Genomic DNA, 15383 nt, shown 5'->3' on the forward strand with positions numbered 1-15383 from the left:
CGAGGGAAGGAAGAGGGTTACAGCAACATGATCATTTGACTAGCAGCATGTTTTTTTTTATACTTATACCAATTGTGTTTCCAGTTTTGGTAATGCAATGCTGGTTTTTAAGGATAATAATGAGGGTGTGAGAGGACATCAGGTGGTGTATTATCCGGCTCTAGTGATAGTGTTGTGTGTGTGCTGATCAACACCTTTCGAGTGAGTGGCACCTCTATGGGCACCGGCACCAGCTCTGCCAGCAGACATCCGTAAAACGCCACCATAAACATCACCGGATCGTTGTTCGGGAACACAAGTGCAACCTGTGGAGACACAGCAATAGATGTATGAGTTAACTGCATTAAACCGCTTGTGTTAATGTTGTTTATCATCCTGTTTTTTGTATCACGTCTTTTATTCTGACCCTGTAACATCCATCACTCTGGTGTGTCACTAAGTGTTATTCTAGTATCATTTATATATTATTATAACATATTATACATGACATTTTCTGTATTTTTTTGTCATTTTGTAGATTTTTCCGACATTAAAGGCGCAGTATGTAAGTTTCACCACTAGAGGTCGGTAATTCAACACAATAACAAAGGCGTAGCTTGATGACACTGTATACGAGCGTGGGATTGTGGGAGTTGTTGTCTTCACCGAGCAGCAAATCATGTTTATAGATGAGCAAATGTATTAAGGTTTTATTAACATTACTGTGGTATGAAGCAGGGCAGACAAGAGGACATTTTACCTGGCTGTTTTTATTATGCTTATATGCCGAAAACGCCGCTGCAGCTCCTTTCTTTTAGTTGTGTTACAAATAAAGCTACATTTAACATCCGCCGTTTTCTTTCCTGAACAGGTATACATTACACTGGTTAAAATAGCCCGATTTCTCTGGATGTAAACATTGTTGGAAACACTTGGGATAAAGTAAGTACACAAGTCAACTAAATATACAACACTGTTCTAGTGTTTTTTGGATATTTTAAACATTATTAAAACTAAAAATGATCAAATATAAATAAAACACTAAACATATCTAGCAAGCAAGCTAACATCTTAGCCTACTAGCTTACCTAAGTAGTTAGAAAACACTTGTTTGATTAGCTATCACATGATATCTTGGTAACATGATAGAGGGTCAAATCGTTCTCGAAATCACAACCATTTAAACCCTGATCTGATGCACTGATTGTGCGTTGGGTGAGTAGATATGATGAAAACCAAAAGGAAACGGGACAGAATTTCAAAATAAAAGACACCATAAGAGATTCGAACCGCCACACACACAGCACTGTGCGCTTGCAACGGTGACGCCCTGATGGAGAGATGATAAACACACACACACACTCACTCGGTCTCCGGGCCGCAGCAGTGGCTCATTCCTGCTGCTCAGTTTATTCAGCAGCGTAAACGCAAGCTTCTGACTCCGCGTCCACAACTTCCCTGTGAAAACATGATAATACACACAAACATTCAATCCTGCACTCTCTGTTCACTTATCAATAAGAGCTCATTCACCATTACCAGTAAAAACAGTCCAAACATACAGGATTACCCTTGTGAAACAGAAGCATACTTTTGAAAAGAGTACTTATTATGGAAAAAATTCATGGTAATTGCAATTAAATTAAAAGTATTATAGTTTAAACTTAGATTAAATGCAATCGGCTGAACTTTAGTGTTTTTTGACTTCAGTACATCTTTATATGTAATTTCATAATTACTTCTATTGTCTTTGAAATATGGTTAAAGTTACTTCTGAATGTACTGACAAGCATTTACGATAAACTAAAATATATTTTGGTATTGAACTTGTATTGTATATATTAGTAATTGCACATTTGTAATGAAGTTGCAATTTACATTTAAAATAACTGTAATGCCGAATAACACACTACAGTAAAAATACTTCACGCGTGCTTTAGTATGTTAGTCAACACATCAAAATAAGTGTACTTGGTTACACTTTATCTTAAGGTGTCGTTGTTACAGTGTAATTATACATGTAAGTACTGAGTGATATTAATTAACGTATTTACCATAGGGTTAGGGTTTGGCTGAGGGTTAGTTGCATGTAACTATGCATAATTTACTGTTATTACTATGGTAAGTACATGTAAAAAGGATCCTGTAAAATAAAGTGTTACCGCGTACTTCTTTAGCGCACGACAAAAGACTACTAAAACATAGCAATTTAACCTGTACTTTCAATTAAAGCTTTTAATTTGACATTACAGTGCACTTTTTAAAAGTGTACTTAAGTGTGTTAAGAAACAGTCCTGAAAGTGTGCTCTGAGGCCAATTTACAAAGTACAATTAAATACATAAATAAATAAAAAGCACATTCAGTACAATTGAGCGCACTTCTTTTTTCATAAGAGTATATTCGCCAGATTTTTACCATGAACTAAAGATTACAAATGCATTACCAATGAGTCTAGTTCAAGAAAGACGAGCATAATCTTGTGTCAGCTGAAAGCACTCTTGAGTAAATGACTGGCTTGAGTCGCTCCACAGGCGTACCGTATGTGAGTGTGTAGACGGGTTTGCCGGTGTTGTCCAGTGCTGTGAGGCAGGGGCTCTTGGGATGTGTGCTTCCCCAGCGCTGTAGAGAGGCCAGGAGTGACGGAGGCCAGTTCGTGATCACACCGAGCGGATCCCCGTTCAGCGCTCGCATCTCACCCCCCTCAGGCTTCGGCTGGTTCGGGTCCGGATGCTGGACTGTAACGTACAGGGACAAATAAAACAAAGCATATACTCACTATTGTAAAGCTATTGCTTTACGCAAATAATCAAATCCTCACATCTGTTAGATACCATAAACAAATTCTGTTTGTGAAATCATTTCTTAAAGGAGAACTCCGGCGCAAAATGAACCTTTGGTCTAATTACACATTGTTACCTAGTCAACCGTTATCTGAGATTTGTTTTCATGATTATCGAATGTAAATAGTTTTATCTCTAAAAACAGTTTAGCCTATAAAGCTAGTATAACGCTAGTATATTGGGCATGGAGTAATGACAAATAAAAATCGCTTGTTAATACCACTAACAAGGCTCAAAATAGCCCCACACTAACACGGTAGCATAATGAGGGTCCCTACCTTCAAACCGAAGCATTGAGAACTTTGTCAGTGTCCAGACAGTTTAATAAGAAGATATTTTAAACATACAGTCAACTTCGCGTATACAGACAGAAGCCATCTTTGAAATACAGTCTTTACCAGTTGATCTACGAACGCCGATCCAAGTGCGCTGGTGAGATGTGAACGAGCTATAAGTTGTGATAAGGTGAGCGCGAACAGCAGGCTTGGATCGGCGTTCGTAGATCGACTGGTAAAGACTGTATTTCAAAGATGGCTCCTGTCTGTATACGCGAAGTTGACTGTATGTTTAAAATATCTTCTTATTAAACTGTCTGGACACTGACAAAGTTCTCAATGCTTCGGTTTGAAGGTAGGGACCCTCATTATGCTACCGTGTTAGTGTGGGGCTATTTTCAGCCTTTTTAGTGGTATTAACAAGCGATTTTTATTTGTCATTACACTATGCCCAATATACTAGCGTTATACTAGCTTTATAGGCTAAACTTTTTGTAGAGATAAAACTATTTACATTCGATAATCATGAAAACAAATCTCAGATAACGGTTGACTAGGTAACAATGTGTAATTAGACCAAAGGTTCATTTTGCGCCGGAGTTCTCCTTTAAAGGTGACATATGATGCCGCTTTTCACAAGATGTATTATAAGTCTCTGGTGTCCCCAGATTGTGTGTGAAATTTCAACTCAAGATCATTTATTATAGCTCGTCAAATTCGCCCCTTTTTGGATGTGAGCAAAAACACGCCTTTTTGTGTGTGTCCCTTTAAATGCAAATGAGCTGTAGCCCCGCCTCCGTTCAGAAGAGGGCGGAGCCTTTACACGAGCTTCAGAAACTCCAGCAATAACAAACACACCAGTCTCACTGATCCAGGATCAGGAGTAACCAGCAGCGAGTGCAGCCTTACGGAGAGAGCTTCACTTTTACACGTTTCTGAATGTTAGCGGAGACGTTTCTGTAGTTGTTGTGGAGTGACACTGATCATCTCCTCCTCATGTTGAACTCTTCCACAAGTGTCCACAGTTCCTGAGGTGTTTATAAGACAGCGGTGAGTGTTCTGGTCAGCAGTGTTCAGTGTCGCCTGTGCTCGACCACAGAACAGTTTCAGGCTTTGCTGGATCTTCTGCCGTTGCTCTAGAACTGGTCTCTGGTGGCGCCAGTGAAGCCAAATGTCGGCTGGTGTGTGTAAACGTGCAGATTAATGACGGTAATACTACAATTATGTCTGATCCACATTGCAGCTTATTCTGGCCTAGCAAAATAAGCTGTAATGTGGATAAGACTTAATGTCACAATTCAAACGCCTGTCTATATGAGACTATATGTTTCCCAAGAGGGGAGAGGAATAGGAAGAGGATGGAGGTAGAGACAGATGCACTGCTCTGTGAAAATGGAAATACAAGATGGTGGACAAAGCGATAAATGAATGTCGATTATAAATAAATACTTATTAATAGTAAGAGGTTCAGTCAGTGTAAATTAAATCAGAAATTTTCTCCTATATGTATGTTTTTATTGTATTGTATTCTTAGAGTAACTGTCACGATCATAGACTGTAAAAAAAAGATGGACGACGCCCCTTCGCTCTCTTCCATTGGTCAGAACTGAAGCCGCGAGTGTCCCGATATGGCGCTGACATCTTGGACCTTGAGTCTGCGCAGTGGCGATCTCGGGACCAGACATGCGCTGGAAGTAAAGCCGCGAAATCAAGGCCCCGCCCCCACTCTCACTGAATCAATCGCAAGCACACGCTCCGGCACTTTTTAAAAAATAATTACAGAAATTTAGATATTAAATTTAAAGCTCCAATCTCCTCAGTCCTCCGAAGATCCCGAAAAAAAGTCTGTTGGTGCTTCAGTGACTACTTCGCTCAGAGAACCTGTCAATCACAGCTGTCAATCATGACGTCACACCACCGCATCAAATAACTAACTAAAAACAAACTTATTTTAAAAACAAACACTTGAAATTACATCAGCGTGAAAAAACTACCGTAAATGACAGAAACCATCATTGGAAAAACTATATTTGAAGTGTAATTTAATTGTTTAGTTGGTCTCATGTGCTGTTGAATAACACGGGGAGGCGGGGCTTATGACCTATACTGGGACCGGCCACCGGGGGGCGATCGAGACGCTTGGGCTTCACTTTCCAGGGCTTGTGCAGCACGCTTGGTCACGATTAACAGTTGGAGTGCCCTTGATAGCCACCAGAGGGCACTCCCCCCGGACTACATTACCCATAACCCACTGCCCGGACTAATCAACCATCATTGTCATCAGCTATTCCTCATAGCCTTGTTAACTCTGTGTATATAAGCCTGGTTCACTCTGTCATTCACTTTGAGGTTTTGTTAGCTGTTTACACTGCCTTTCTGAGCATTCTCCCTTTTTTACATTTTTTATTGTCTCTTGGTTCTCTTGGTACATTTTTGCCTGTTTCTAGGATTCCCTTTTTGCCTTTGACCCATTTGTTTGTTTGTTTGTTTGTCTTTACTGCCTTCCTGTGCTTGACCCTTCGCCTGTGTATAGATTAGATGAGATTTGGATCTCAAACTTTGTGTCTCGGAGCAGTTCGTAACAGAGATGGACACTGAAACATGATGGACACTGAAATCACTGAGAAAGACTTTATGTGTGAGAGTGATTTTAAATGTCACTAAACACGACTCGTCTCAGGGTGACTTATACGTCCTGAAGATGAGATGTGACACGGCTTTAAATAGGTTTGATTGATTTTGTGCGCCTGAAACAGAAAGAGAAAGAAAAACAGAGAGAGAATATAAAGAGAAGAGAATATGAAAGAGTATTTCTCAGAAAGGTAAGCAAGGGTTGAGTGAACAGAGGGGAAGGTGAGATTGATGGAGGGATTCTCAATTATTTGTAATGCCTTTAAAACCCCTCAAGCAGTGTGCGGATGAACTGTACTGGAGACTGGCCACAGAAGAGGCTGAATAAATGAACATGATACGGGCGGCACACTACAATCTGGTCATATGTGTAAATAAACAGCCAAAACAAAACCTGCATTAGTTAAAAAGGCTCATTTATGATGCATACAGGTATGAAGAGTGTTTTAGCATGTAGTAAAGAGTAATGGACTTAAGTGTTGTTGGCAGAGGCTGTTTACACTAACCGTCTGACTGAGACACAATGACTAGAGAAATCCCACTGGTGGTTAGAGAGGTGGCGTGGAGAGTACGGCGGTGGCGCATACACACAACCAACCCGAGTTCTCATCTCATTGGCTATCATTCCATCGTTTAGTTAAATAATAATTAAGAAACTGTTTGAAAAGTGGATAGTCACGTGTTTTGTCTGAATTCTTGTCCCTGTGTTTTGATTTGACCTCGTTTTCTTTGTTATCAGTTTAACCGCCACTTGTTTGTTACTATGGTTACTGATTAGTGCTCACCTGTTCATTGTTCTGTTGATTACCATCCCTGGGTATTTAAGCCCTCCGTTTCTTCAGCCCTTTGTCTTGTGTTGATGTGGTAAACTAGTGTGTTACTCTGATCATTAAAACGATGATCAAGAAACATTTATGATTATTATCAGTGTTGAAAACAGTTGTGCTGCTTCATATTTGTGTGGAAAACGTTATATAAGGATTGTTTGATGAATAGAAAGTTCAAAAGAACAGCATTAATTTGAAAAAAAATTCTTATAACAATGTAAAGGTCTTTACTGTCACTTTTTGATAAATTGAATGCCTCCTTGCTGAATAAAAGTTAGTTTCTTTCTTTCTTTCTTTACAAAAAACTCTTACTGACCCCGGTTTTCGAATGGTAGTGTATATGTGAATATATACAACTATACTAGGAGAATCAAAGAAGTGTGACTGAACCTGTCCGATAATAAAACAGACAAGCTTTTTCAGGTGCATTCGACCCCTCACACACACACACACACACACATCAGGTAGAAATAACTTTAATAGCCTTCTTCAAATATGCAGTTCTGTGTTATTTTCCTGTCTCCTGGGTCAGTAGCTTCTTTTTAAAAGCATTTTCTTGTTTGGCTAAATCACAAAAGGTTATGAGCAAGGATTTCAGAGACACCTATTCAATCTGAAGTGTAAATTCCAATTCACAAGTTCAAACTTACATATAAAATGAAAGTAAATATCATTAGCCTGCTCTCTGTGTAGAGGTCTTGAGCACGAGACACAAGTTATAAAGGTTTTTTACTTTCTCTGAAGAACATGTAAGCGGTGACTGGTCATGTAAATCTCGCTATCACGATGCTAAGCAGTTGCTAAGGTGTTGCGAGTAGTTTTTAGCACAATTCTACGTGGCTGCAAATCAAGTATGTACTTTCTACTGCTAATAGATACACAGACACGCTGCTGTTAGCATGTTAGATCTGCTGCTGCTGCTTAAATAGACACACATGAGTCCTGTAGCAGATCTAGGCAGGTGGAGCTGGGGAGGTGGAGGGGTTCAGAGGACGACTAGCCTACAGCAAACACTGAACCAGACTATTCAAATGTTGACCAAGCATCTCATTGGCTGCAGGATCAGCAGAGGCCAATCAGCTCGTGCCATGTAGCGAATGATGTGATTGCGAGCAGATTACACGTAAAGAACCGATCTCGAGTTTCATGACTGAAGTGATATGAACCTACCGTCCAAAAGCTCCTCAAAATCATCAACAAAGAACTCTCGTAAAGGGGGTCTCTTTGGCCTTTTCAGCGTGTTTAGGAGCTGCTGGATCTTGGAGGACACTCGACTGTTGACTGGAACGCCTTTGGACAGAGATAGCGTCAGGAGAAGACGGGACAAAGAGAGAGAGATGAGATGAAAGGTCAGTGTGAAAGGACAGTTTCACACACCAGCCTGTCAGTCAGTGTAAGGCTGTTTGCCCATGGGGTTGGTTGAGATGGTACTGAGCGCGCTCAGTAGAGACACCTGACCCAGCGAATCAGAGACTGCTGGACTCGTGCTGCCTAGCAACAATACCCATCTCATCAGCCATTCATGAGCTTTCTGCTGAAAGAGCCTTCACTATATGCTTCACGATTATTACACTTCACATAGGTTAGACTCCATTCACAAGAAACACAGGGACAAAAGTCAATACATGTTAAACAATATCACAAGACCACTAGGGTGATTCTATTAATTGTTGCAAATCGAGCAATTCCTCGTATACAAAATATTTTTTTGTACATAAAAATGGAAATTATTATAAAAAGCAAAGAGGCAAACTAAATAAATAGTGTAACCATTAAGGGTGTAAAATTAATGCATCATTCATTAATGCAATTCCTCATTCAAATCATGACAAATTTCAAATGACATGATATGCATCATATTATTTAGTTAAGAAACATAAATTAAATTTGGAAAATATCACAGAAACACCACAAAAGCACTCTGAACTTTATGGTGGAAAAATAATGTTGTTAAATTGAACAGAAATCTTAAAGATTGAGGAACATTTTAGCTGATTTATAACAGAATCACCCATCAAATGTTTCTATCCAGATAAACACAGGCTTTCACACGACTGAGAGAAGAGAAGAGAAGCGAACGGTCATTTTCACATGATGAATCGACCCGCTCATTTCTCTGTCAAACGTCTGACTGTGGATCCACAGAGAGAGCGATGTGTCATGTATATATGCATGACTGAGACACTCTCTGCCATGAGACACCTGAGACTCAGCCGCTGTCTGTCTATCTATCTGTCTATCTGTCTATCTATCTATCTATCTATCTATCTATCTATCTATCTATCTATCTATCTGTCTGTCTATCTCTGTCTATCTGTCTCACTGTCTGTCTGTCTGTCTGTCTGTGTCAGAGACTGTGCTCAAGTACCCACAATTCACTGCAGGACCCGTCGAAGGCAAATCCTGTATATGTCTATCTGTCTGTCTGTCTGTCTGCATGTCTGTCTGTCTGTCTGTCTATCTATCTATCTATCTATCTATCTATCTATCTATGAGAGCCCTCGTCCAAGATGGCCGCTACCGTGCCAGAGAATTCGCCTCCAGTCCATAAACCCCTAGCTCCTCCCAAGAAAATGTTGGGGCGGAGGTTATATGTCCCTGGCCATAGTTGACGGGCCAAGGGTCAAGGCCACGGACGCCGATTCGCCCCGAGGCTGCCGGCTCCGCCCTGGAGGCTTCCTGCTCTGAGTAAGCCACGCCTGAGCCCCCTGCCAAGATGGCCACCGCCACGCCTGAGCCCCCTGCCAAGATGGCCACTGCCACACCTGAGCCCCCTGCCAAGATGGCCACCGCCACACCTGAGCCCCCTGCCAAGATGGCCACCGCCACGCCTGAGCCCCCTGCCAAGATGGCCACCGCCACCCCTGAGCCCCCTGCCAAGATGGCCACTGCCACGCTTGAGCCCTCTGCCAAGATGACCGCCGCCACGATGGCCACCCCCACGCCTAAGCCCTTTGCCAAGATGGCCACCGCCACGCCTGAGACCCCTGCCAAGATGACCGCCGCCACGCTTGAGCCCCCTGCCAAGATGGCCACCGCCACGCCTGAGCCCCCTGCCAAGATGGCCACTGCCACACCTGAGCCCCCTGCCAAGATGGCCACTGCCACGCTTGAGCCCTCTGCCAAGATGACTGCCGCCACACTTGAGCCCCCTGCCAAGATGGCCACCACCACGCCTGAGCCCCCTGCCAAGATGGCCACTGCCACGCTTGAGCCCTCTGCCAAGATGACCGCCGCCACGATGGCCACCACCACGCCTAAGCCCTTTGCCAAGATGGCCACCGCCACACCTGAGCCCCCTGCCAAGATAGCCACCACCACGCCCGAACCCCCTGCCAAGATGGCCACCGCCACGCCTGAGCCCCAAGGGGGTAATCCATCAGCCGGAAGTTGAAGCTGCCTCCGGGGGCCGCCATTGTAGCTGGCTATCACCTGCTGTTAGCATCCCATTGACTCCCATTCATTTTGGCGTCACTTTGACAGCGAATAACTTTACATCTGAGGCGTCCAAAGACTCCATTTGTCCATTGTTTATTTCTAAAAAAAACACGACAATGTATAAAAGGCTCCATTACTTTGTATCTTACGTTATGGCTCCGTAGAAGCCATTCTTGTAAAAATAGGCTAACGATTGCGTCATAACCACGGGACGCTCTGTCGCACAGTAGAGAAATTACCGTATAGACAGAAGTAGAAGCTCGTCGGCAATCGTTTACTGTCTATGAGGCAATCGGGTGGACATGGAGGTATAAAGTCAAGGGAGAAGCCCATAGATAGAGAGTTCATAAACGGCTTCAACTCTCTCCGTTGAAATCAACGGGGTCGCTGTGTCCATTTCTTTTACTGTCTATGCTGGGCCCCCTGCCAAGATAGCCACCGCCCCGCCTGAGCCCCCTGCCAAGATGGCCACCGCCACGCCTGAGCCCTCTGCCAAGATGACCACCGCCACGCCTGAGCCCTCTGCCAAGATGACCACCGCCACGCCTGAGCCCTCTGCCAAGATGACCACCACCACGCCTGAGCCCTCTGCCAAGATGACCACCGCCACGCCTGAGCCCTCTGCCAAGATGACCACTGCCACGCCTGAGCCCCCTGCCAAGATGACCGCCGCCACGATGGCCACCACCACGCCTAAGCCCTTTGCCAAGATGGCCACCGCCACGCCTGAGCCCCCTGCCAAGATGGCCACCGCCATGCCTGAGTCCCCTGCCAAGATAGCCACCGCCACGCCTGAGCCCCCTGCCAAGATGGCCACCACCACGCCCGAACCCCCTGCCAAGATGGCCACCACCACGCCTGAGCCCTCTGGCAAGATGGCCACCGCCACGCCTGAGCCCCCTGCCAAGATGGCCACCACCACGCCTGAGCCCCCTGCCAAGATGGCCACCGCCACGCCTGAGCCCCCTGCCAAGATGGCCACCGCCACGCCTGAGCCCCCTGCCAAGATGGCCACCGCCAAGCCTGAGCCCCCTGCCAAGATGGCCACCACCACGCCTAAGCCCCCTGCCAAGATGACCACCGCCACACCTGAGCCCCCTGCCAAGATGGCCACCGCCACGCCTGAGCCCCCTGCCAAGATGGCCACCGCCACGCCTGAGCCCTCTGCCAAGATAGCCACCGCCACGCCAGGGAATTCGCCTCCAGTCCATAAACCCCTAGCTCCTCCCAAGAAAATTTGTTTGCTATATGTCCCCGGCCATAGTGGAATGGGCCAAGGGTCAAGGCCACGGAGGCTGATGAACTGTCGACCCTGGAGGCTTCCTGCTCTGGGTAAGCCACGTCGTCGTCAGCCTCCAGGGCACCCACCCTCCCACCCCCGTTGATGTTATACGACGTGTATTTAAGCCCTGTGTTTCAGTCTGTTCCTTGTCTGTCGTCGTCTATATTCTAGGTTGTTCTGTTCCTGCTTATTTTGGTTTTGTAAAGATTTGAGTTTGAATTGAAAATAAAGACTGTTGTATTTAGATCTTGCTTCACCTCGTCTGTGCTGCAACCTAATGTGTGACACTACTGTATTACCATTTTATGGCCACAATAATTTAACGTGTACTAAGAACCATTTGACAAACAACCAAATTATCTCATCATTCATTTACTTCAACACTAGCTTTCCCTGGTGAAAATGTATTGCATTGAATGTGCACTTGTTGTGTACTTCAAACTTACTAAAAACTGTACTTGCAGATAATATTAATGAAAAAAGGCCACTTAAGTGTAGTGTGACTGATTCTTAAGTACACTTTTTTTAAAAGTGCACTTTGTAAATTAAAAGTTTATTAAAAGTACATTTTAGATCATTGTTTAATCTTTTGTCTTGCTTTAAAGAAGCACACTTATTTTGATGTGTTGACTAACATCATAACAATATAAATTTAAACTTAGATTTATATTAATTTAATCACAAATAACATGCAATTAAGTGTCTGGAAACATTAAATAGAGTTTACACTTAAGTATTTTTTCCCCTAAAATGTACAAAAAAAAGTATAAAAGTGTACTAAAAGAGTTTTGGGTTACACTTTATTTTAAGGTGTCATTGTTGCAGTGTTAATATATATCTAAGTACCGAGTAATATACATTAAAAACATGTACTTAATATAAGGTTAGGGTTTGGTTGAGGGTTAGTTGCATGTAATTGTGCATAATTTACTGTTATTACTATGGTAAGTACATGTAAAATATGTAACAAGAACACTAAAATAAAGTGTAACCGAGTGTTGTATTTGAGAAACTTCAATAACTTCCCATGTAATGCTTTGTTTATAACAGTATTAATCATACTGCAAAACCTATTCTGAATGCTGTGAAAGCCCTTGAAAGAATAAACAACATTGAAAAGACAAAAAGAGACACACTAGGAGGAAATATTTTTCTTGCGATCATAATGAACACAGAGGTCACGGCTGAGACACAGATGCACAGAGACACCAGGAGGAGGGGCAGAGTGAAATAAACGTGTATAAATACCATCCGTGGCCTCCCCATCGCCCCTGTCAGTGCCTGAAGAAGAGAAAACCTCAATAAACACGCATGTTCATCACAGCGCTGCTTCTACAGAGCTGAGGCCTCTCAAACTGAGCATCAAGAAAAGCATCACCACATAGCCATCCTTCCAAGAACTAACACACCACATCAAGGGAGGACAAAAAAGCAGGTTAATCATGATCCTGATGGGACGTTCAGCTCTGAGTCTTAAAGGGACAGTACACCTAAAAATGAAAATCGATGAGTCATCATCTACACACGCTCAAAAAGCACTGTATGATTTCCCCCTCAGTAGACCATGGTGTTTTTTTCCTATAATGAAAGTGGACGGTGACTCGGGTATCAAACTACATCAGTTCTTAATGACATTATCAGCACCAGGTCTGAATGTGTGGAAAAGAGACTGACACTGACATGTGGGTGAGGAGATGATGACAGCATTTTCATTTTTAGTGAATTATTCCCACAAAAAAGAAAGCATGCTGATGACATCATAATATCTGGCTTGAGCAAGCAGGAACAGACCAATAAACAGCCAGAAATATGACTCTCTCTCCCTCTAGTTTTTCAATAGATATGAACTGTAAATGCATCTCATTAGCTCTGATACAAAGCCTCCAGCTTTAGAGTGAAAAAGGAAGATCCAGAATGTGGGATCAATTGACAGAAATTAGAAATTAAATATGTTACGCCCAGTGAAAAAGAAGTACATTCAAGCATACTTTTGAAATACTATATTTTAAAGTAATATACTTAAGTGTGAACTGAATGTAATGTTTTCAGACACATCATTGCATGTTACTAGCAATTAAATTATATATATATATATACTATGATAGTGTCTCTTTTTAAGTGACCTTTTATTTCATTAGTAGTATATTATCTATAAGCACAGTTTTATAAAAATGTTTTGCTGGGCAATGATTAATAGTGTTTACATAATATATGTGTGTGTGCTGTCTATAATTATTTTGTATTTATAAACACACACACATATGCATGTATATATTTAAAGAAATATTTGCATATATATACTGTATATTTACACATAATTTATATTATCTATAAAAATACATATTTTATAAATAAATAAATACAAATTCTTAAATATATACATGCATGTGTGTTTTTATATATATACAAAATAATTATACACAGTACACACACATTTATACACATTAAAAACAAACCTTTTTTGGATGCGATTAATCACGATTAATCATTGCCCAGCACCAAAAAATATATACCAAGTGCACATTCAATACAATTTAGCGCACTTCTTCTTGACAAGGGACCTTCAGTTAATCAGATCTCTAGGTTTTGGACCAGAGCTAAAGACACCGTGCTCAGTGTGTATGCAGTAGAGAGAGAGAGAGCTGTGGAGAGATGAGATGACAGGACAGAGAGGTGTGTGTGTGTGTGTGTGTGTGTGCTCACCGTCGGCCGTCTCCAGGACGCTGGTGTGTGTGTGTCCTCGCACCGACGCCACCTGTGGACGCTCCTCATGCACCGAGCGCTCCCACAGGCCTGTCACATCCGGCGGCGCGCTGGGCCCGTCTGTCATGAGGTGTCAGAGGTCAAAGGTGAGTGGAGGTCAACATACAGCAATGCATGGTGCTCTGGGGTCAAACCCATGAGGAATTATAATATTGATCATATATTTAAGAAGCTGTGCAGGATGTGGGGTGGCGTGAAATGACAGGGATAGGGTTGGGAATCGAACACTTGATATAAAATTAAACAAATGCTCCTTTGTGAGCATTTCAATATGACGTTTCAAGCGCAAGACGACAAGGTTTCATGTTTTATGCTGTTTTCAGAGCGGCAGGCGTGTGTGTTTATATTGTGCAGCTCTTAAAGTGACAGCACTGATATTCCTGCAGCCGTCTCTATAATAACACAAATCAAACAACAAAACATAGAAAACTCACTCGTTCTCGACTGGATAACTTTTGTAACTATATTTGTGATGTATATTTTATTTATAAAGTGCTGTTATTTTACATTTGATTACAGTTTCTCTCCCTGAACACCTGAAAATATTAAAACACTATTTATTTTAGTCATATATTTGTTCAGTTGTACCTATTTGTTGAGATTGCAAATGTTCTTTTTTTAATTACTGAGTGTTTACTTGTCTTTAATAATGCTTGAAATTTAGCCCTATTGATTTCTGTTCATGATATTCAGTTACACAATTAAATGTTTTGCAATAAGACTAAGTGAATGATATCCAAGGTTTTTTTTTATTATTGGAATCGAAATTAGGACTCGAAATCGGAATGGTTAAAATTGAAACGATGCCCAACCCGAACAGTGAGTGAGCTGAAAAATCGTCTGAAAAGTATATACTTTCCCATCATCAACAAAGCACATACTTTCAGCGTGTATAATAAACATGTGACTGCCTGCCATGAGATCTCATTGGTCCAAAACATCAAATATGTTCTGATTCGCTGTGTTTTTGTTGCTTTCTCTGTCACTTGTCCTCCTAACTCTTTGTGATAAAAAATGTACAAATAAAGTTATTAGAAATTTTATTTTACAGGCTAATTACCCAAACCCAATTAGACAGCACTACGTGCTTAAAGATTTTGATACGGTTGAAATAAAAAAAATTAGGAAAAATGATTTGTCTTTTCCCCTTCCTCCTAAAGCTAAGGAGGTGAACTTCAAAATTTTAAACAAGATTTATCCTACTAATGAATTTTTAAGATTGAAATTTAATTTTGAGGTGAATAATTGTGTTTTTTGTGAAAAAAATATTGAGAATTTAGAGCATGTCTTCTTTGATTGTGATATGGTGCAACCCTTTTGGAGTGAGGTGCAGAACTGGTTAAGGTC

The 15383-nt window shown here is 41.9% G+C and overlaps 1 protein-coding gene across 1 annotated transcript in view; it reads right to left on the bottom strand.

Annotated features, from left to right (window-relative positions):
- Nucleotides 1-15383, bottom strand: part of dip2a (disco-interacting protein 2 homolog A) — a 98521-nt gene that overhangs the window by 45229 nt on the left and 37909 nt on the right. The window contains exons 4-7 of the mRNA XM_056268442.1: nt 7724-7843; nt 2518-2715; nt 1346-1437; nt 195-305 (exon numbers count right to left, since the gene is read on the bottom strand). Of these exons, the coding sequence (XP_056124417.1) occupies nt 195-305; nt 1346-1437; nt 2518-2715; nt 7724-7843 (521 nt within the window). The remainder of the gene's footprint in view (nt 1-194; nt 306-1345; nt 1438-2517; nt 2716-7723; nt 7844-15383) is intronic.

This window comes from Rhinichthys klamathensis, unplaced genomic scaffold (genome assembly GCF_029890125.1).
Source record: "Rhinichthys klamathensis goyatoka isolate OS25496 unplaced genomic scaffold, OSU_Roscu_1.1 h1tg000272l_1, whole genome shotgun sequence".
Classification (NCBI taxonomy): Eukaryota; Metazoa; Chordata; class Actinopteri; order Cypriniformes; family Leuciscidae; genus Rhinichthys; species Rhinichthys klamathensis.